The sequence below is a fragment of the Manduca sexta genome, chromosome 21, assembly GCF_014839805.1.
Source record: "Manduca sexta isolate Smith_Timp_Sample1 chromosome 21, JHU_Msex_v1.0, whole genome shotgun sequence".
In the NCBI taxonomy this organism is placed as follows: Eukaryota; Metazoa; Arthropoda; class Insecta; order Lepidoptera; family Sphingidae; genus Manduca; species Manduca sexta.
This window is the reverse complement of record NC_051135.1, coordinates 10492505-10514352: the sequence shown is the minus strand read 5'-3', so window position 1 is coordinate 10514352 and position 21848 is coordinate 10492505. Positions and strand designations below refer to the sequence as shown.

Genomic DNA, 21848 nt, shown 5'->3' with positions numbered 1-21848 from the left:
TAACATGGATATTGATCTTCACAATTCAGAGACAAGAAACATTTACTAAAACTAATTCATTGCTAACGGTTAGCCTTAAAGATAGAAATTATTAATCTAGTTTTCAAGCGCTAAAACAATAAGGGATATAAAGAAACATGAAAAGGATGAAATAATCGAGAAGATTAACAATAAACATGATGAGGAATACAAATAAAATATATATTAAATAAATGTTTATTAAAGTCTGAAGAACAAAAGAAAATACAAAGAGCATTTCATAGAAGATTTTTTTTAATTGGACACACAGACAATAGCTAACGACGATAACAAAGAACAAACAACAAATAAAATAAAACCAAATAAAAACATCTTTAAATGCAAACGATGCAACTAAAGTTTGCTCCAACAAAAACACGCAACACGTTTACACTCACGAGCCAAGTCATAGATTATCTCCAGTAGATACCGCATTATGAGAGTTTCATGCAAGTTTGTGCAAATTTTACATAATTATCACGAACGCTAGTAATTTATTCAGAGCTACCTCAATATTTAAAGTATGCACTAAAACGTAGTAATATTTATTAGTATTATGAACAGTAATACAAAATTTGAATTCGGTATCTATTGAAATCTATAGTCCATTTCAACAACAATCAAGAAACATCACTATAATCATGCCAGTAAGGGTTACCTTGGTCGGTGTTAGATCGTTCGGCAGCGGCGCATGCAGCGCGCCACTCTTGGAGTTCAGGACTCGGTATGAGCCCAGCGGATCCACCAGATGCGTCCTTACGGGCTTGCCACCAGTGAGAGTCGTCTTTGCTGATGATCTACGAATTATTTTAAAATAGTCACACTTCGTATGAACAAGACACAGTAAATTTGAATGTTATACTAAAAAAGCAATTAAAATAAACTTGGGTAAAAAAGAAGGAATTTTCTGTATTCATTAAAGATACACTTCGAAATTGTCAAAAAGAAATATAGACTACAGTCACTGTAATATAATAAAATTTTCGAAATGTATGTGTAATATTTCTATCTTCACAAGTAGAGTCAGTGATATTATATGACATAATACCTGCAGTATATCACCAGTATTGAACGCGATGCCAGCTTGAGCGCACGGTATCAATTCGTCTTCCAACGGATCGTAATCAAATTGTGCTCTAACGAATATCTGCAAGAGAGCATCCATCTTAATAGAAATATTCTTCATTCATACCTGTTACAGATGATAAAAGTTCTCTGAGAAATTTATGAGTACTACTCTTTCAAAGTTGCATTTCGAACGATAGCTGGAAAATTCTACGTGAACTTTTACCAACTGCCGGAAAGGAAGTAACAGTCACAAATATGGATGACGTTTAATGATAAATGTATTTTAATCTACTGAAAATAAAGTTATATTTGATGTTAACAATCAATTAGTTTTGAGTATAGATAATATAAATAATAAAATAGAAACGCATAATATGGATAGTGATAGCGAGGTGGGTGGCGGTGAAGCGATGTTAAAAGAACAACAAGCGCACAGTAACGTAGGAGATCGCGGGGACGCGCAGCCATGCCCAGGTGACAATATATACATAAAACATAACAAGAGGGACTCTGACACACGAAGACGTCTCTTAGACGACATGTGATTTTTAAATAATCCCGCAGAAGCGTTTAAACACGAAGTAGATCATTAAGCCATACAAAAGCCAATAAATAAAATGCCCACTTGCAAATTCAGCAGATAATTTAGTAATCCGTGTTCAAACGCTCTCACGAATAAATTTTAAAAGAGCCAAAGATCGTCAAGAAAGAGTCTCAATGTGAAAGAGGCATAACACAACATATAATACAACATAACATAAAGTAGCAACGGGTGAGATATCGCTACTTACTAGCACGGGCGAAGGCTTTATCCGGAAAAGCTAGTTAGAACAAAAAGTACAATTTTAAAAATGTGTGTGTTTAGTACCAATTTATCGATTCAAAATTCAGGGACAAGCATTCGAAAGTGTACGTGCGCTTGTCGGCTCTTTATTTCAAAAATAAGCGTTAGAATCACACTACTAACTATCGTGTTAATCAAATCAAATGACTTTTTTTTTGTTTTAGTGTTTTAATTACTAGAATTAATACAACCGAGTTAGGCTACAACTACTGGAAATTGCCAAATTCACACTGCTTGGATATTCACAAGTTTGAATACTTGCCGAGGTGTCTGCGGGTGGAAAAAGCATAAAGAAACAAAGCTTACCTCGCACGGCGGTGGCGCCGACCGGTACGATGGGACAATCTTGAAGGTCACGGAGCCGCGGGCTTCGCGCTGTGGAGTCATGGTTATATATTTAAAATTATACCAAAAAACGCAATGCTAAATGAGCGAAATATAAAAGAACAGACATAACAATCCGACAACGACTTTCAATTGTTCGCTTATTTAAAAATCATTTGTGATGTTTTTAAATTCTATTGATAAAAAGAAATTCAACCAACGTAATTAAAAACCGAAAAGAAACATAATCTCTTTCTACACATTTTTATTATAATCAGTAACTAATTTGTATTTATCAAACCATTTTTTAGAAGCGACATTATCGTCACCAGCGCCCAATAATTCATCACCGATTGATTATCCGAGCACATCTTCAACTGATGCTAAATAATCTGCCCCGCCATATGTATCTCCATTAATTCTTATTCCTTAAACATTCATGTTTACATCTTCTAATCATTAATCATTGATTTAATCCTCCAATACATCTAAAACTAATCCTAATTCCTCACATGACAACTATCTATTCATAAACCATTGAATTCCTCAAGATATCTTCAACTGTTAATCTCTAGTTTACCATTCATCTCCAAGTAATGCTACTTTTCCTACATTTGTACCGTCATACGTACCAGCATCCTCTGCAACTGAGCGACGGACTGGTTCGCGACCGGCGTACCGTTGATCTCCTTGATCTCGTCGCCGACGTGCAGCGTCGCCTGACGGTGGATCATGCCGCCATGCATGATGCGCGCCACGATGCACCGTCCGTCGTCCGCGAGTTTTAGCGTTATACCCTGGAAATGGAATGATCGATTGACTGAAAACTGTATAATTTATTTAAGTTTTTTTGGTAATTTTGCAATCATAATTGTAAATGTTATACACAAAATAATGGAAGTCCATTTTATTTTAAAGAAATATGCGTTGCTTACTAATTATCTTTAGGATTAATATCATATAAGGATGCGATGCAAGATCGTAGAGAAGCAATTGTTAAGTAAGAAGCAGCCAATAAATATATTTAAAGTGAAAGGAAAATAGGTAAATTATGATTTATGGTCTCAAAACGATTTACTGAGGGAACCATTAATACAATTGCTAAATCCTGATCAAATAATCTTCTAAAATACATCACGCCGAGCGATTCATTTTATTATCTATGTTTCAATAGTCTTGTTTTAATAATGGATTTAAATCTGAAAATCTTTAGCGACATCTTTTAAATATGCTGCTAATCATGCTTGAGCATTAATTGCATTATAAAGTGCCCAATATTGCTAATTAAGCACAAAATGACCTATAAGTCTACAGCATCTTCGATATAGTAACTGTATAAGAACATCGACGTCCACCACTTATCTGTAACTTGTTGAATGTATTCATTACTAGCTCTGCCTGCGGCTTCGCCCGCCTGAAGAAGCTTTCCGGTATATTTTTTTACTTTATATATATCGTTATATTATGACCAAATTACACAAAATCATTATAAATTGTAGCCTATGTACTATTCTGATGTACTACAACCAATATTACTGGAAAGTATTATCCAAATCCGTTGAGTAGTCATTTCGTGAAAGAGTAACAAACATCACACCCATCCTGACAAACTTACGCATTTACAATATTAGTAGGATTTAGTCCTATGAGATGTCCACACACCTACAGATTAACTAATAGTAGTCCCACATACTATTATAAACAAAAAGTGGCGATAGCCTAGTTGGTCGTGGAACGGACTGCCGAGACGAATGTCCGCAGGTTCAAATTCCAAGGGCACACACCTCTGACTTTTCTAAAAAATTATGTGTGTATTCTTTATGAATCATCGCTTACTTTAACGGTGAAGGAAAACATCGTGAGGAAACCTGCACACCTAAGAAATTCTCTATAGGAATTTTCGAGGGTGTGTGAAGTCTACCAATCCGCACTGGGCCAGCGTGGTGGACTAAGGCCTAATCCCTCTCAGTGGTAGAGGAGGGCCGTGCCCAAAAGTGGGACAGCATATAATACAGGGCTGATATTATTATTATTATATTATACTATTACAAAAAACAGCTCCTACCATCGGCTCGTCAGTGTTCTTCTGGAACTGCACGAGGCGCACCCTGGTCACGTTCTCGAACTCTGGCTCGGTGTCGTCCTCTTCCTCCGGCGGCGGTGCCGTGTTGCGCCCGTTGACAGGCGGCGGTGACGCGCGCAGCGACTCCTCGCCGTACACCTCGCGTGCGACCACGTCGTGAGCCTGTAGTAGGGCCTGGAGACAAAACATTACTTTTAAAGGGCCGTACACGTGTTTAGTTATCAGATGGAGCAAATTAGTACAGTTTTGTATAAAATGCTAGTGATAGATTTGTTTATTGGCTGATATCGTCGAAGGTGAGGTTATTTCGATTCAGTTAGTTTTAAGTTATGAAAGAGAAGACGAATGAGGCAAAGCTAGCTATCAGATTAATAACACATTTGAATTTAACGCTTTAATTTAATTATCATGCAGCATTAGGCATTTTCAATTGGAGCATGCTCAATGCTCACTTCGATCTAATTCCCGCGGGACCCGAATCATTGAATCGTTCTCAAAGTAAATTTGCCAACTAGTAAAGTTCCAACTTTGGTCAATAGAGTTTACTAATTTAGTTCTGTATTGTACCACGATTGCCTTCAATTGTGGTGCGAAATAACTCGCCATTCCCGACAGCCAGTATCTGTTTGAGTTCCATTACTATTTAATTAAAACGACTACACTCAATTGGGCACAATTAAAATATTTCCATAGACTGAGCACTTTCGTATTGATAAAATAAATTTGATCATGATACAGAAGCGAATGGTCAAAGAAAAGTAACTTTTAAAATGTTTTTGCCGCGATTTTATCCGGCTCCCTTTCATTTTACGCTCGAGCGCGGACGGCACACGACCGTGAATGGAAGTGGGATGTATCCAGACCGTTCCAATATTGCGCCAATCGAGTAATCCACAAAATGTAGTGACGACCGCAACCGATTCGCTTCAGGTTTTCAATTCATTTCATTCAAAAAGCAACGGCTTCGTACGCGTTACGAATCAAAATTTAAAAACTATTAACGTCCGAATCTTAACGATCGATAATATATTATGTAGTTTGCCATTTTAGTAAGATTTGTCTTGTCAAAGAGAACGACTTTATATTTTCGACATTGAATTTAACAATTTGTATCAGTGTGTCCCCCGCCACCTTAATCTAGTTCTCATCTTCTCTTTTAGTATTCTCAATCAAAATGGAGTAGGTATAACAAACTTTTTTAAGCATGTTTCATGTAGAAATGATTCCGTTTATTTTTACGAACAACTACTTACCTGACTCAATCCAATCTAGAGATTCAGGCCGGGCAAATAGTTTTCCAAAAAACCTCATAAAGTATTATTCTAATATTTAACTTGCTTATTCTTACTGAAATAATTTCAATGAAATGGGTTTAGTTTAGTATTAATACATATTAAACTTAACCATGCTCATTTAATCAACGCTAGCTTTTTCATTCATTACCATAATCTAGCAAATGCAACAAATCTCCTAGCAACATTTATGTCCGTTGTAAAAGCGCAAGGTCCCATTCAAATGCTAATACAGTGTACAGCTATACATACACACAGCTCTGTTTTGTATGACCGGCTGTTCTAAGAACGTCTCGGTGAAACATAGCTAATCCGAGTTGAAGTGCTATGTATTTTCTCACGACGTCTCGGTAATGTAGCGAAATCCGCTCATATATTCCGACGTTTAATTTTGTGGATAGACGCAAATGTGCGAAACGATAACGAGTGAATTTACATAAATATTGGTGTTGTCGTGTTTGGGAAGATTGAGTTGTATGACAATCAAAGTCTGTGGTTCCATTAATTTGCAGTTTGTACCAAATGTATTCATAACTGAACAGAATCTTGTTACTATGTTGACAGGTTTATCGTCTTTCAAACTGTTTTCGTAGTTTTTAGAGGCAGCTAGGTTATAAAGCTTTGATTTCTAAATTCATATTGGGAACCCGTCCTTGATATAAAAAGGATCTAAAAACAGTACAGAAATGCCGCCAAAAATCAATCTCTTTTACGTTAGGATCTTATTTGATAGACTTGGTATCCACAAATCGAATACAAATTACGCACAGATGAATTTCATTACTGATTCAATCATATTCGATATGTCTTGTGTTACATATTCCTTTTATTGACAGAGCTTTATATTTTTATACAGAAACAAAAAGAAGCCGGTGATTTTGTCAAGCCTTTTGTTTGTGGATTGACAATAATTTTAACAGACTGGTCAGCTTCTATTATAGTTTTCAGCATTTTAGTTTTGGTAACGGGTCGCGTAGTAAATTAACCGCCTTGGCTTGGGAAAATATTTCTTTAGAACAATCACAAACAAACATTACACTTGTATACATTTTCATTAGATTTTCTATCAGGTCCACATTTTATACCCGTAACTGCTTAATCTATATTGCAAAATTAAATAGATTTATAAAAAAAGGTAACAAATACGTTTTAGCAACAATCATATTTTCACATCCGTACACAGCAATCCGACTAATTGCTTTATTTAAATTGAGAACTGAGTGAAAACGGAACAACGTAATTATTGAAACGATATTTCAGACGAGGCAAATCGAGTTAATCAGGAAACAACACAAAGCTATCCGTCGACAAAATGTAATAAATATTTTTTTACTTTTATTTGTGAAATAAATTTATGATTTTTCGAGTACGTTCGGAAATATTACACTAGCGATATTAATAAAATTATCGATAAATTTGTATTGTTTTAAATCTGCTACTATAACAAGTCGCTGATTACATTTTATTAGTACAATAGTATTTACTTCGGATCCGGTCGCGTGTAGACTTTTCCTATATTGAAATTCTATTAATACGCTATATTTAGCGGAATAAATAATAGCTTACACATTTTCCAGGGTTTATATGTTTGCTAACTTGCACTAAAATCTATTCACCAGATGAAGAACTAACGAGTCTCTAAATATCTTAGACATATTTCCACATACATACATTGTTGCTGTCGGTAGGATATTTTATATCTGCCTGGATAACGACCAACGTATACAAGGTGTTAAAACCTGCCATAGTGCCCCACGTAAGTGTGTCGCGTTCCGGGATCAGCCTGCGTATATCCGGTTCCGACAGGCCGGCATAATTGTGTCGACTGCCGAGGGGTAATCATCTCTCGTCAGTCGACTTTCTATTGGACCTCACTCCACTTACCATCAGGTGTAGTGGAGTCATTTTGCCCTGCATAAAAAAAAACATAGGGTTACGTATTGAGGATATTCGGAATAATTCGTAAAGTGGATACTCACTCTTACATTATTATAATATCACCAACTATAATGACTGCCTCGTTGGCGTAGTTGTATTGCATGTCCGGTACAATAGTGCTCTGAGGTCCTGGGTTCGAATCCCGGGTCGGGCAAAGTGATATTTGGGTTTTTCTGCTCAGTATCAGCCCGGAGTCTGGAATTTGTGCCCGATATGGCGATAGGCTCGCCCCCTATCACATCATGGGACGGAACATACTTGGCGAAAAGTGGGTGCCCTAGTTGCGCCTCTGCATACCCCTTGGGGATAAATGCGTGATGTTATGTATGTATGTACCAACTATAATGAGAGTCGAAACCCACTCATCTCTTCTTGTCTTATACTATACATTGTTTAAAGCAAGCAATATAATACTATTGGATAGTATAAACTAAGTGATGTAAAAAAAATTACAGGTTCAAATATTATTTATTTAATTTCATTTCAATGTATCATTATCAAGCTTCAGTTTTCTGGTAAATAGTAGCTTCTGACGGCATTAGTAGCGAATTTGCTGTTTGAATATGCATAACTGGCTTAACATCAGCTGAGGTATTCATTTGACAAGCAGCACCCAAGGATTAACGCTCCTCGAAGCGTGAATGGATTGAAGATTAGCAGTAAGCGTCGCTTTTGGTATTCGAATCCAACTAAATTCAATGAATTTGTACGTGTTTATGTCTTAGAAATAGGCATTAAAATAACTTATTTGATATCTGTCGTTGTTTCTATTTGATAAAACTTATATAACTATGTATAAATCATAATCATATCATGCTGTACCACTGTATGGCTCGGACCTCTTCTACTGAGGAGAATTAGACCTGAGTCTACCACGCTGGCCTAGTGCGGTTTGGTACAAAATTTTTACTTCACATATCCTCAAAATTCCTATAGAGAACTTCTTAGGTATGCCTCACGATGTTTTCCTTCACCGTTAAAGCATGCGATAATTCACAAAGAAAAGATACATAATTTTAGAAAAGTCAGACGTGTGTATCCTTGGAATATAAACCTTCGGACATTCGTCTCGACAGTCCGTTCAACACCCAATAAGGCTATCACCGCTCAATCAAAATTTAACGAAAAAACACATTTTAAATATCGTGATGCAGATAAAAACATTATTTTTAGCAGCGGGGCCAAAAGAGCACGTTGCTCACCTGTTAACTGATTATAAGTCCCTAACAACCACACTACTTGACTAATCAATAATGGGTTTGCGATACAAAAAATACTAAGATCAAATCTGTAACCCACACAAACTGTATATACGTATATATCCATAGACGAACATAGCGTATGCGAGTTCATATCCCAGTCCATGTCCCAGTTGCGACACGAGGGAGGACTTGTGTCCCGAGTGTGAGGGCGCTGTATCACTACATAGTATAAAATAAAGTCGCTTTCTCTGTCCCTATGTATGCTTAAATCTTTAAAACTACGCAACGGATATTGATGCGTTTTTTTAATAGATAGAGTGATTCAAGAGGAAGGTTTATATGTATAATAATAACATCCATTAAATAGTGGAGAAATACTGTTATTTTGTTATGTTATACCCGTGCGAAGCCAGAGCGGGCCGCTATGTTTTTACTTTTATACATCGTTTTTCTGTAGTGTATTTAGTATCAGCATTGCACCCGTGCGAAGCGGGGGCGGGTCGCTAGTAAACGTATAAACAAATGATGTCACAGCGCCGCGTGCTACGATGTGTGTCAGGTTTTCAACGGAGTTTAGATTGATATTGAAGATACAACATTTATTTAAGGTTTTAAAATCCGTTTCAATTTTCTTATTTTTTTTTTATTTTGGCATGGCCAAATTACCCCACTACACCAAATGGTAACTGTAGTGGGTCCAATAGAATGTCGACTGGCGAGAGATGATTACCCCTCGGCAGTCGACATAAATATGCCGGCCTGTTGGAACCGGATATACACAGGCTGATCCCGGAACGCGACACACTTACGTCGGCCACTATAGCGGGTTATAACACATTGTGTACAGTGGTCGGTTTCAGGGCGGATATAAAATATATCCTACCACAAACAAACTTGAAAAAGCAAAGGGCTATTCTTAAAACTGAACCCAGTATTATACGGTGTACTTCATACAAGAATTATGTCTAACAACCACATATGTCAGTCATTATAAACGTAGCAGTATTCGAGAATTAGGCCAGTCCACTATCAGTATACTATTATGTGCAACGGCAGACTGTAGAACACTACTTATTGGAACCAACTATCATGGAGGATTTATTACCTTTGTACCATTAATGCAATCCAATTCGGCACAAAATAAATCCAATAAACCACCTGTAACTTTGTATAGGATTATTGATTTGTTAGAGTTCGTATGGTATGTACCTATGTCAGTGATTCGTGAAACAGATAACATTTTCTCAAAATACTGAATATATTTCGTAAGAGATAATCGACTTTAATATTGACTTAGTCCGTGATTTGATGATATCCCTAGAGTTTTCCGGATATCATAGAAATATTTATTTGCCTACGGCGTACACATGCGATGACTTTTGTTGGTTCGGTGGCCTACACATATTGTCGTTTAATTGAAAGTGGAATCATAATATCCAATTTTGGAAGTTCTTTGTGTATTTCTACTTGAACAAGAGTAAGTAATGATATGACATCAAAATTTCAACACTAACAGTTTCATTTCACAGAATCGATGTTGCCATGAAAATTGCAGCCAATGATGCTCAGTAAACTATTAAAAACAAACAAAATACCCATCACTCCTTCATCATATAGAAATAAAGATAAATTTCCACTTCACCCAATTGATTTATTTGAATACTTTCGAAAACAAATATTCCGGCATCTATGCTATTACTAGTACACCGAATGCGTACAACACAAACGTTTTAGGTGAAAGCATGGTGGAATCATCAAATATAGGCGAGCTGGATGCGCTGCACTGCATCGTTTCGGACGTAACCGATCACCCGACACTTTCGCCCGTAAGAGATTAATCCTACGCCACGCCAAGCAAGAGAGAATTCTTGAGGAACACACATTTATGTCAATCGACATGTCTTTATCCTTTATACCTCGTATTTCAATAGAACATACATGTAATTTCGCAACGATGGAATAAGTTACTAATCAATAAATGTATTTCAGAATTAATAAACTAATAATTTACTATTTTAAACAGTTACAAGACCAGTATTGCAACTCTAAACGTTTTTTGTATAGTACTTATGAAGCGAAAAAAATATGTAATCATATGTAGAAACAAAACAACTGGTGTCGTATAATATTTGGTTTTCATTATGAGTTAACTCATCGTATAAGACATTGGTCAGTGGATCAAATCTTAATTATTCTATAATAAGATATATCCATCACTCTTCTTGTGATATTATGTCTTGTAACACAAATGTTCACTTCATGAGAATTACTCGCCTGAACCGAAACACGCTTGCGAGCGGAGTAAACGAGGGAATGATGGACGATTAAATAGTGATCAAGATCGGTGACGAAAAATCTTATATGTATGCAAATTTTACGATACAAGGACTCCTTTTATTTCAGTTTACACGAAAGTAGTCAGACCATGTGAATGTTGCCGTTACAAACAGATTCTAGATTCAATTCCATGTGGATAATCAAAGGGCGAGACTTTTTAAATTCAAATACGTTTAATTAGTGTTGCGGAATAAGCTCAGTGAACTGTGACTGCATTAGTTATAACAAAAATAGCCTACATATACAAAGTTGCAAAATTTGTTATAGATCATTTTAGATATTTGAAATACGGAATTTAAATATTGAACATTATTGGTTTATTAAGTTTGCATCTACTGAAAATAATTGGCGAATGACGGTCGAGTTATTTAATTGTTGTCAGTGTAAATTAATTTCATTTTAATCAAACCAACATCATAAAGCAAATAGGCAATATATGCCATTTCAATACGTATTGTGATATATAACTAATTATATCCCACATTAATTGAAGTTTCTGCATACATATATATCGATGCCTCCATTCGTTTGGAAACTACGAGTCAATTTTACCTACTACCTTTATTACAATTTCAACCAAAATACTAAAACAGAGTTTGACATACTTTTTGTTTGAATTGTCGAAACTGTTTTAAAAAGTTTCTGTTCTAAATACTTCTCGTATACTAGAAGTGAGTGCCGTACCGCGGCGGGAAGTTCCACTTATGTATTAAAGAGTTTTCGATTGACGTCTCGGTTCAATCTTGGAACAGACACGAATTTCCTATTTGCCGTTAGACAAAAGGTTTTCTTGTATTCATCATATTATATCGGTGAGAAAAAATAAGGTGACAGCTTGATGGTTTCGTACATTTAGCCTTCTTTAAATATGATAGCGCAATCATGATTCTTCTAGAATTATAATGAATGTTTGGGCCGGCAGATATTGAACGGCAGGTGGTTTTTGCTTGTTTGCTGCTTTGTGATAGACCGTTTTGTTACTCGAACGTAACCATAATTTTCAAATATAGAACTATTCTTCATCACTGTTTGAAAACTTCGAAATTGTTATAACACGGCTGTAATTAGCAATTATTGCGTCTGAATTTTGCATGCATAATTAAACAGCCTTTTGTGCAAGTTTGAATATAAAAGAAGATGGTGTCCGTAATTATGAAGAGTTCGCAGGAGTGCTGTCCGCCGTGGCTGGTACAGTAAGAGATAAGAAAGTTGTAAAACGCGTATCTAAAGTTGACATAAAATTTTCTTAATGTGGCCATTATTTTGGAAATTAGGTAAGTTTGTCAGTTAAGTTAAACAACTCAGCGAAAACAAAATGTACTTGAAGATTGTTTTTTATAACCGTATTTAAAACTAAAAGACATTAAAATGCGAAAACAGATTATAAAAACATTATGCATATACGCTATTTCAAATAACGTTCATTGGTGCTTTGAAAACGTTTTTAGATATCCGGGCGACCCTACAGGCCGGAAAAAGAGTTCAACTAATGTAACTTATACTTCTAAACGATATACTACATATTGGATCATATTTTGAAATGCATTGTATTCAATTCCAACAACGATACCAATCAAATCACGAAGCAATAAAATCTAAATGGATTCTCAAATTATACCACGGACAAACCAACTGAGATTCAATATATTGGAGACAGAGCTGCCAGCACAGTTCGATGCAAATTGAACCACAAAATGTAATTGGTCAAGAAGGTACGAACCCACCGGCACCGCATCCCCGTAGACGCACCAGTCACATATAGCGTTTTAATTTAATCAAATACGATTGAAGACGGCAGCCAGCTCAGCGCAATACCGTGTGGTATGTTAATATGAACATGACATTCACATATCTACGGTTATGCAGCCGTTAGCCATTCCGGCGTATCAAACACGTCGCTTCATACTGCTTGTTCAGATTAATTTGCATTTAGGAGTTGTGATTTCATAATAGATTAAGGTTTGGTAAACTAGTTTGAACTATGTGGTAGTAATTGTATACTGATTGAATATTTATACTATATCTTTGTCTACTTGGTAAAGTAGCAGCATAGATGGCATGTGAACTGAAACGTCTTAAGTTGAAATGATGGTCAGTGAAAGTTAAAATAGGCCGCATATCGTTAAATGTCTAAATAGTTATTGCAACATGCTTCAGTACAGGTAATACGCTCACGGGATAAGAGTATATAGTGCATAGATGAATGTAGTAAACCTATTTAATGCGGCGGTATTTAACATAATCGCATATAACTAATCCAGGAAAACCCCCACATTTGCATTTAAACCCGGCAACATAAATGATATTATCGAGATAACAAGATTGAATTTTGGCGAAAATATGAGCCTACACGAGCTTATATGGTAATGATTGGTGCGATTAATGATTATTTGGTTTTCAGTGTAGTTCCAAATAGTTTTAATGTACCTATTATCAGAGACCCAGATTTAGCGTTCATCCATTATAGAACTTTTAATTTTTCAGCAGTACTCTTGAAATCAATAAGTGTTCAACATCGGAAAGTTTTGCCATTACCTTTGTGTTTTAGTTATAACTAAAATTTTAAAACTGATGGCGGAATACTTTAAGTTTTTACTTCACAAAGAGAGTTCTTAAAGTTCTAATTACTTTAAAAACATTATAGAGAAAACGTATAGTTTATAATAAAAGTATAGGGAGATCCAGAAAAGAACTAAACAGAAAATATATTTAAAATTACTTTTATTAATATTAAAGATATACTAAATCTAGCAAAAAAATATGTACATTATAAAAAAAATACATTTTTTGAACCAGTTATAATGTTCGGATATTCCTAAAACTACAATTACAAAGTAATTATGGGAATCACTATAGTGATGATGTATTACATAATCAAACGTAATATTACTATCGTGATAAACGTTCGTCTTAAACGGATTTTATTGCGGCAGGACGTACCACAATCATGCCGGTTGTAATCTCCCACAGGAAAGCAATATTCCACGTTGATGGAACTGGCCAGCAGGTACGTCCGGTGAGAATCACTCGGCCAAGTTTACATCGCTTCTGTAATTTTCACCGGCAACGCAAACTGTAAACCCGGCCCGAATTTGTGTTCCGGACAATTTTCGATCAGCTCTCGTTTCGAATAATCATGCAAAATGAAGAGTTTTGGTCATCGTATGATTAGAAATACTGGTAAAGACATTTAATGTACTAGAAAGTGTAGAAAAAGGAATAGGAGGTGCAGGAAAGAAAGGATGTTGGATTACTTTACTTTCATCCAGTTGCAAGAGTTGCATCCTTCAAACCTAATTCAATTAAATTCAGTCGGAGCATTTGTCCGAGTGCTACAACATTTCCAATAGATTGCCAACAAAAAGTCAGTAAATCCATGCAACTGAGTAAGTGCGCATCTTCTGTAACGTTCCTGAAAAGAATTGCTTTTTTCCATTAGAGTATAATTTCTGAACGTCTTTTTCAATGCAATTTATATTCAAATAAGGTGACGTCCGAGTGCAATGAGAAATTCTTTTGCACCCGTCTAAGGGTGCCCAGGATTCTGCAGGCTGCTGTTGGCACTTCTGCTATAGAATTTTAATAGGTATTGGAGTACGTTGCTTTAGATGGGAAAAGCTAAGGAGTTTAGCAGATTTTTTTCTACTTTTTTACATATATACATAGGATTACACTTCTATCTAATAAGGGTAGGCAGGTACTTCGGATTGCCGCTTTGCTTAATTCTGGCACGCTTCTTTCGCTTCCCCCGCCTTTATCAATATTTTTATACATCCCCGTCGGCTCAGCGCACTTTTGACCTGAATTTTGCCAGATATTTAACATTCGAAGGTTCGGTGCTGTCGATTCCTACCATCTATACCATCCACACACGCCTTAAATAGCCTGTAATGCAACATATAGGATATACTACTATTGACTGAAAGTATTTGTTTTCTAGGAAACTAACCACGCCAACAGTCCCTAGGAATATCTAGATTGCCTACAACTAGTTTTTCCCGATGGGATCAAGTAGGCGCTTCGCAATCTAATCTAGTGACGAGAGTCGAAGCTGCAACGACTAAAGTTATTTTTTTATATAAAAAATTAAAAGTTACATAATAATTTGTTATCATGAACTTGGTGAATTTATGTCTCGAGTATTGCTAATTTTATTGATGTTATCAATTCTGCATATTTTGTTGTAGTGGAGAATCAACGATTCACCATGTGTTGCAACTATTATGTCGTTTAAAATCTACGTAAGAACTGTTGTTTTTGGTATTGATGTATCCCTAGCATGTATGATAACCTAGGCATGCATGCATGTATGATATTTCGGCCATGACAGTCAATCTCAACGGAGATGTACCTGGTGTACGCAGGAGATATTATAGTGCACAAGAGTGTGCGCAACACACAGATGCATTCCCTGTTCCTTCAAATCACTGTTTCCTCCGACATGACCAATACGTACAGTCCGAGTTACGAGGGTATCGCATCGCCAACATCGAGCTACGACTGAATAATTTTTAAAGCCTTAAATCCAGTAACAATTTTTTTTGGCCGATTTGGGATTCCAACTCAAAACCCGAGCCCAGTACTCGTACATTTATCGCGCTCACATCACAAGTAAGTACGGCATCGTAGCAGTCAGTCAGTCAGTTCGTACTGTTAATGGTGCTGTTGGTCATTTTGCTATACACGTATTAAAAAATTACCGAAATTTACATAATATTTTCCAACTCTCGTATCCCTTAATATAGTGAACGTATATGTTTCGTATAGCATCATGGACGTTAATGGACGGTCGAAACCACTTACCATCAGTTGACTCAATTAATCTATCTTCCCGTTGCACTTAAAAAATATATAGAATAATGTACTACAATAATTATAAACTGGGACAAAATCAACACGGCGCGGCGCGTCGTAGCATTCCCTAAGCGGACACGATTATTCGTAATCTAATATCTCGTGGAATCGCTGACAAAATCCGAAATTCAAAGACGCAAAATTACGCAAACAATCTGATATTCCCGAGCGTAGTTTGCATTTAATGAGAACTTCTTTGGAGATGTATTTTAAAACGAGATCAAATATCTGTAACGAATTATAATATTCGTTTGAATAATTTATGGTTATTGATTTAGTCGTAGCAGTTCGCCTAACATGATCTTTGGAAATATCAAAGACAACGATAATTATATATATATATATATATATATATATATATATATATATATATATATAAGACTAGTGCCATAACATAAGTACAGTGATAATAAAATATGAGAAGTTACTGAGATTGGATAATAAAATTTAAAAATTGTACTAATATCAAAAATATCTTTTTAACAGTTTCTATCATCACTACAATTGCCGTGCGCTAAAATTGTGGAATAATAAATTGAATAACCCTTTACTGGTTCAGTGAAGTTGCTACAAATGAATTATGGAAATCATATTATAAACTATCTCAATATTTATTGGTAGCAAAAAACTTCTAGATTTTTTTCTATTCATCTTTTTTAGCTATCAAAATAATCCTTCACTGTCTGCAAGGCATAAAGTTTGATTTCTTCTTGGCGGTATCAAAACTCCTTGAACCTCCTCTTTGAAGTGCGAAGCATTTTATAGCGTGGATATAATTTTTTTTCAGTTTTTCTTCAATTGATATGATCAAAAAAAAATTTTTCCTTCGTACTCGCGGTATTAAACTGATGAGTCAATTTCTTTGTATTCAGAACAATTCTAGCTAATTGTTTTTCATGTTATCAAATTCATACATCACTTACGCTTACACTTTCTACTCACACTTTGTAGAGCTTAATCTATCTCACGATATGATTGAAGTCAGTCGTTACGTACAAAATATGTTTGACATTTATACCATTGAAATAAAACTACTATAACTACCACTGCTGTTATATTATAATACGAAACGTCAAAAGAAAACCATAATATAACCGCGATAAAGTTGGAAAAAAAATATGTCAATAACATTCACGTAAACATAAGAAATCATCATTCATACCATGTTCTTCAGAATTCAAAACTAGTACAAAATTTAATTACCCACCTAGGTATAAATGCAAGTCTATCAAGATCACGTGCCAAGTAAACTACTACAATTAGACCAATAATTGACATTACAAATTATCTGTCAACTACAAACAAATATAAATTACCCATTCTCCATTTATCCAGCTCTAAATTGCTAAACAAATAAATTTCTAGAAGCTGTTACGCGAGTTTTCCACGTACACGACCTACTACATTGATATACAACTTCGCTGCTACGAGTAAATATTGCGCAACAATTTCAAGCCAACTAAACACAGAGTGGATTTCCTCAACTAAAGTTCATCGCTGCCCTCTGGCGTAGCTGGCGACACAGTTTCTGTATGTATGGGAAGATTCAGTTGTGACATTTTAATAGATACTTGTTATATGCTATACGTTATTCATATTATATTTATATTATATATTACTAAGTACCTGATTTTTAAATTTCTATTGTATATTGTGTAACTGATATATCTGAACAAGATATATTTAAGACGAAGGTCTTATTTGTTTACGTTTAATTTTCACATGGACATGATATATTAGCTTTCGCCTGAGGATCAGCCCGTGCGAAAAGGTTTCTCAAGGATACATATTTTTTTGGGATTAAAAGTAGTCTAGCAGTCAGGAATAATGTAGTTCCCTATTAGCAAAAATAAATTATAATCGGCTTAGTAGTTTTTGAGATTAGCGCGTTCAACAAACTTTATATTAGTATAGATGTGTATGCAAAATTAGTACGTTTAGCCAACTTCAACAGGAGGAGGTGCTCCGTTAATGGTATGTTTTATTGCCTACAAAAGATGACGAGCTGAAGATCCGCCGAATTGAATGAACCCCCGTAGCTCGTAGAGTTCAATTTGCCTATACCGTATCACATCAGGTATTACCTATAAACGTACCAGCACCTTTACAATTAAACAGAAACAAATACTAACAGTCACTTTCAATAGCAAAAAAAATAAGTAGCAAATGTTAGTTTATTCCTTACATAAATGGAATACCATCGACAAATCCACGATGGGATTACGTAATAAATGTGCCGTAAGCCTAATACCTGCCTTTTATCTGTCAATACACACGAAAAGATATTTACCGCTCGGCAGAAACATCTGGAATAAACCTAAATCCGTTGGAGAAAGTGGGCTATATTTGGAACTGGCACGAAGATCTTAAAAGTTGCCGTTATAGTGTAAAAGATAGAAGTATTTCTCATATCATATCTAGTGAGAATGATCATATAATGGTGTTTAATGGGATAGCTGACTAATGATGTAGTAAGTTTAAAAAAATGGGCTAATCATGTTTTCTGAATAAATCAATAATGCTCGAGAAATAAACGCGGACCTAACATTTTGTTACAAAAAACATCATTAATAAAACCCATTATAAATCAAAAGAGCTCGCAAAGTCTACTCGTGAAAGTAAATTTTGTAAGGAAAACTAGAAGAACAAAATAATTGCAAAATATATACAGACAATTTAGTTGAGTAGTGTAAAGTTGAAACATGCCGTTCTTTGGATCCAAGGCCGCGGCGTCCCTTGAAACTGGGGGAAGCACTTCGTTGTTTTATAGCCTCACTTAGGTGTGACGACACTCGTTTGAAAATGTGTTTAAATATTAAAGGGTCTGTGTGTTTTTTCTTCAAGGCTTTGTATTTAGGCATTTTTAAGAAAAAATATGTAAGTGTCGCAAAATAGAAAATTAGTCTAGTTAGAAATTTTGCAAAATTTATTACTTTCAACAAGTTAGTTTATGCCTTTTCATTTTTAATATTTTTTATTAAATTCATAAGTCATCGTAAATCCCTTTCCACAAGGGTCTTGTAATAAAAACCTATTCAGTTATTTACTAAAAAAAAGTTTGATCCAATTTAGTTCAAAAAACAAAAATAGAACCTAACCTTTGCATATTCCGCGAGATGAGAGTAAAATATTCAACTCAGCTCTCCGCAGATTTTCAGGTAAAAGTGATCGGGGTCACAGGCTTGGGAACTGCTCATAAAATGCACAATGATTTTACGTCAAGAGTTACACTCGAACGAACTCGCAGAACAAAAGCTAATGCATCTATAAAGTTTAAAACTCGTTCGATATTTCACACCGTTTGATGGAACTGGTTAGCATAAATCAGTGCAGCTGAAAACGTCGATAGTTTAAAACCCAATAAATCAAAACCTCTATCGGTTAATGCCCATAATGGTACATTGTAAAATATAGTTGGTAAACAAGCTAGTATTATGAAACTAACGTTGGATTAAATGCACAGTGTAACGAACATTTTACAAAAGACTACTAAGGAACTTATAAATGGGCGGGATATTTAGCTAACGGGATTGTATTAGATAATAGGTGAAGAATTTAAATAGCTAAATAATTTAATGTAGTCTAAAAATACAAATGTTGAGAATGTTATGTAACAATGGCATTAGAAAGATAGAAAAATTTAAATTAAACTGTATTACAGATCTTCTTGCGGTTTTTATATTATAATTTTCTCCCGACGTTTCGAACACTGCAGCTTTCACGGTCAGTCCCCTCCGTGGCAGAAGACTCATACCGCCTTATTATAAAACGAAGTCTAACTATAGTACCGGGTTTAATTCCAGGTTTAAACTATGGACTAAGAAAAATGGTATTACAAAACCTAGTTTATCGCTAGTTCGAGGATTATCTGTGGTACTAACGTTAAACCGCCGTGACCCCTAGTTTAACTCCAGTACTAACCTCGAAACATCAAATTTCAAAGTTGATAATTATGTTTAGAGAACCTAATATAAGCTCAAATAGAAAAATGGAAATAAATTTGATTGATTTAATGGTTTTACAAGATTTAAAAGTGTTAGGAACAAATCAGCAGTTCAATAGACCCCGTAGTTTTCGTTAGTTAGTGAGTCGTTTAGTCTTAAAAACATTGGTTGTGTGACCCATGATGTAACTCAGCATAGCCATTTTTGAGGAGCAGCTATCTTGTTTAGATTGGAATCGTCCTTTTCCATGTTACTTTTTAAAGTTAAGTAAGTGTTGTGATTGATGTGTTTTGTATGTAAGTTCTTTGTGAATTACCGCTTCTTTAACAGTGAAGGAAAACATTGTCAGAAAACCTACATACTAGCTGAGAAGAATATTGAGGATATGTGAAGTCTGCCAATCCACTAGGCCAGCGTGGTGGACTAAGGCCTAATCCCTCTCTACTACAGTAGAGGAGGTCGGTGACTAGAATTGGGGCAGTATATTAATATAAGGCTGATATTATTATATCTATCATTGTTCTCTAAATTAAAATAACCGTTAATTCCGCTAGTCACTTATAAAACCTAAACGATTATATAACTCGTATCTATTTCATAACCTCCACGAACAATAAACGAAAATACCCGCAAGACTTTTGTTCTGCAAACAACTATTCTCTAATAACACATAACTTTGTTTCGAATTACTCCTAACTAGTTAGTAACTTAGAATTAGTTAAAAACTACGAGCGGGGTTACATGCGAAGTAATGCGTCTTTCATAACATCCTATTTCTTTATTTATACGCTAAAGATATTGCAAATTATATCAATTAATTTGGTACAATGTACCTGTGTACTTGGTGTTGAAACTGCAGGATGTAGTTTGATGTATACATTTTTTGAAACAATTGTATGGCGAAATGTGCTAGCGATTATCTAATGGTAAGCGAGACAACTAACCTTTTAACACGAGACCTGGACCTTGGACCCTTACTGGAGCATTTACATACATTTTTACATGACATTAGCCTCCACGTGATTTATAACGAACCCTCGACATTTACATTCAAAGCAATGACACAAACGACTGCGCCATCATGGTTCACTGGATAGAATCATTGCATGTCACTCATGGATCGCGTCACTTATGTGTGCCAAGGCATACCTTGCATATAATTATTGATAAAGTCTTGATTATGACCCATTTGATTGGATATGGAGATATCAGTGAATGTAATGCATACATCAGTATGCATTACATTCACTGATTGGTTGAGGTACATTCCTGTTTATTGTACTTGAAACTATCCAAATATTGTCACTACAATTATGTATTCATTTACGTTGTTCAAGTGTCTAAAATGCACAGGATACAGAGAATAGGAGCAGACGTAGAGCAATACAAGTAGCGGATTTCATGGTAAAAAGCGTAGCAATATAAAATAAATTTAAAAGTTAACAAAGAAAGTCTACAGGAAACGCTAACAATGAAGGAGAGGTAATAAACAACGGCGTTTGTTGTCACCTTACATAAAAACTTTTAGTTATTAAAGCTGACGAGCTGAATGCGCGGCGGGTGATGGCTCACACTGCCGCATTGCAACGACCAGGCACCAATATACAACTTGCTAACAAATCGGATGTAAAAATGTGTCAACCAAAAATGGAATGCAATTTAGGAAACTGGGCAATTGTATAGTTTCCTTTTTTATAGAAATTAATATCGAAACGCAAGCTATCCGCCTGGTGGTAAGCGACACGATTACTTAAAGCAAAAATACTTGAACTTTGTTTTAACTACTAAACACTAGGCATGTATGCCTAGTAATTACAGCTTGTATAAGCATCTATGTTTGTCCGTGATTCTTTGCAACTGGTCTTTCCTTTGTACGTTTATTCTAATGAATTACAAGCTCGTGCGTCGTAATAGGCTCCATGTAATTTGGTTCGTGGTGCTTTG

The 21848-nt window shown here is 35.4% G+C and overlaps 1 protein-coding gene across 3 annotated transcripts in view; it reads right to left on the bottom strand.

The window, feature by feature from the left end:
• LOC115448575 (peripheral plasma membrane protein CASK) overlaps positions 1 to 21848 on the bottom strand; it is a 274370-nt gene that overhangs the window by 10969 nt on the left and 241553 nt on the right. For 2 of the 3 annotated variants that reach the window (XM_037440908.1, XM_037440909.1), the window contains exons 12-17: positions 4320 to 4511; positions 2887 to 3051; positions 2237 to 2305; positions 1878 to 1907; positions 1067 to 1165; positions 677 to 815 (exon numbers count right to left, since the gene is read on the bottom strand). In XM_037440908.1, coding sequence (XP_037296805.1) covers positions 677 to 815; positions 1067 to 1165; positions 1878 to 1907; positions 2237 to 2305; positions 2887 to 3051; positions 4320 to 4511 — 694 coding nt within the window. The remainder of the gene's footprint in view (positions 1 to 676; positions 816 to 1066; positions 1166 to 1877; positions 1908 to 2236; positions 2306 to 2886; positions 3052 to 4319; positions 4512 to 21848) is intronic. The other variant, XM_037440910.1, reaches the window with a different exon arrangement.